The sequence below is a fragment of the Antechinus flavipes genome, chromosome 5 (genome assembly GCF_016432865.1).
Source record: "Antechinus flavipes isolate AdamAnt ecotype Samford, QLD, Australia chromosome 5, AdamAnt_v2, whole genome shotgun sequence".
Classification (NCBI taxonomy): Eukaryota; Metazoa; Chordata; class Mammalia; order Dasyuromorphia; family Dasyuridae; genus Antechinus; species Antechinus flavipes.
In genome coordinates this window covers 220,569,322-220,571,094 of record NC_067402.1, presented here as the reverse complement: position 1 = coordinate 220,571,094, position 1,773 = coordinate 220,569,322, and the positions used below count along the sequence as shown (strand labels likewise).

The window sequence follows — 1,773 nt, the reverse complement described above, 5'->3', positions numbered from 1 at the left end:
AATCAGGGAGGATTTTTGCATAGAAGAGAAAAAGAATTTTAAAATTTGTTTCTGTGATTAATGGGATATTAGTAAGAGAATAAAATAAGATAGAGGAAAAAGTTCAAAGATATTCAGCTTTTCTTTTACTAATCCTTACTAATTTTTTAACTTTTTAAAACTTTTTTACTTCTTCTTTTTTTTACATTTACTAATCTTTTACTAATATTTTCCTGAACATCAATTGCTTCACAGCTTGGAAATCAATGCAATCTTTTTCAATGTATCTCTAAATGCTTGAATCACTTGTTTATTCCTCAGGGTATAAATAAATGGGTTCATTACTGGTGCCACTGAGGTTGCAAGTAATGACACTATCTTATTCAAAGCCACCCCTTCTTTTACGGAAGGTTTGATGTAGATGAAAATGCAGCTTCCATAGGTTATGGAGACAACAATCATGTGAGAGGAACAAGTGGAAAAGGCTTTTTTCCTTTGTTCAGCTGAGGGGAATCTCAGAATAGTCCTGACAATGTAGGCATAAGATAGAACCACTAACACTAAAGTGATGATGAGGGTGAACACAGCAAGGGCTAAAATCATGCTTTCTAGGAGTTGTGTATCAGAACATGTGATCTCCAGCAATGGTGTTGCATCACAGAGAAAATGGTCAATGATATGGGAGTCACAAAAATCTAGTTGGAGAGCCACACCAAATGGTGGAAGCAGGATCATCAACCCAGACATCCAACAACCCAAGAGGAGCTGGTTACAGACTCTGTTGTTTATGATGGCTTCATAGTGCAGAGGTTTGCAGATAGCCACATAGCGGTCATAAGACATTGCTGCCAAGAGAAAAAATTCTGAGATGCCAGGAAGGATTACAAAAAATAATTGAGTAAAACATGCATTATAGGTCATAGTATCATCCCCAGTTAACATGTTGTACAGGAATCTGGGAATACAGACAGTTGTGAATGACAATTCTAAGAAGGAAAAGTTTCTGAGGAAAAAGTACATGGGGGTTTTAAGGTGGGGATTCACCAGAGTGAGGGTGATGATGGTCAAGTTCCCAGTTACACTCAGAATATAGGTCAAAAACAGAAAAATCAAAAGCAGAACCCGCATCTGTGGATTATCTGTCAGTCCCCGAAGAATGAATAATGTTATGCCTGTGTGGTTTCCCATTTCTGAATTCTGTCTTTTGATGGACCTGAGAGAGAGAATAATACTAAAAGAGAGAAAGAGAAAGACAGAGAGAGAGAGAGAGAGAGAGAGAGACAGACAGACAGACAGACAGACAAGAGATGGAAGACAGAGAGAAATTGGAAGACAGACACAGAAATAGAGAGAAAGAGGGAGACAGAGAAACAAAGTCAGAAAGAGAGAAAGAGGGAGCAAAAGACGGAGACAGAAACAGAGAGAGAGAGAGACACAGGAACACAGAGAGATACATAGACAGAAAGAGATGGAGACAGAGATACAGAAAGAAAATAGAGATAAAGAGAGAAACAGAGACACAGAAAGAGATAGACACAGAGGGAGACAGAGGGACAGAGATATAGAGATAGAGACAGACAGAGACATACAGAGAGATAGAGATAGATAAAGAAACACAGACACAGAGACAGAAAGAAAGAAGGAGAGAGAGAGTCAGAGATAGAGAGACAGACAAAGACAGAGACACAGAAATAGGCAGAAAGAGGAAGAGAGAGAGGCAGAGACAGAGAGAGAGACACACACACACACAGGAACACAAAGAAAGAGACACACAAACAGAAAGACAGATAAATA

General features: G+C 38.7%; 1 protein-coding gene across 1 annotated transcript; it reads right to left on the bottom strand.

Moving 5' to 3' along the window:
* Positions 1-228: 228 nt before the first annotated feature.
* On the bottom strand, positions 229-1,167 carry LOC127538007 (olfactory receptor 6C2-like). Its single transcript, XM_051961455.1, has one exon. The coding sequence runs from the start codon at positions 1,165-1,167 to the stop codon at positions 229-231; it is 939 nt and encodes a 312-aa protein (XP_051817415.1).
* Positions 1,168-1,773: the final 606 nt, after the last annotated feature.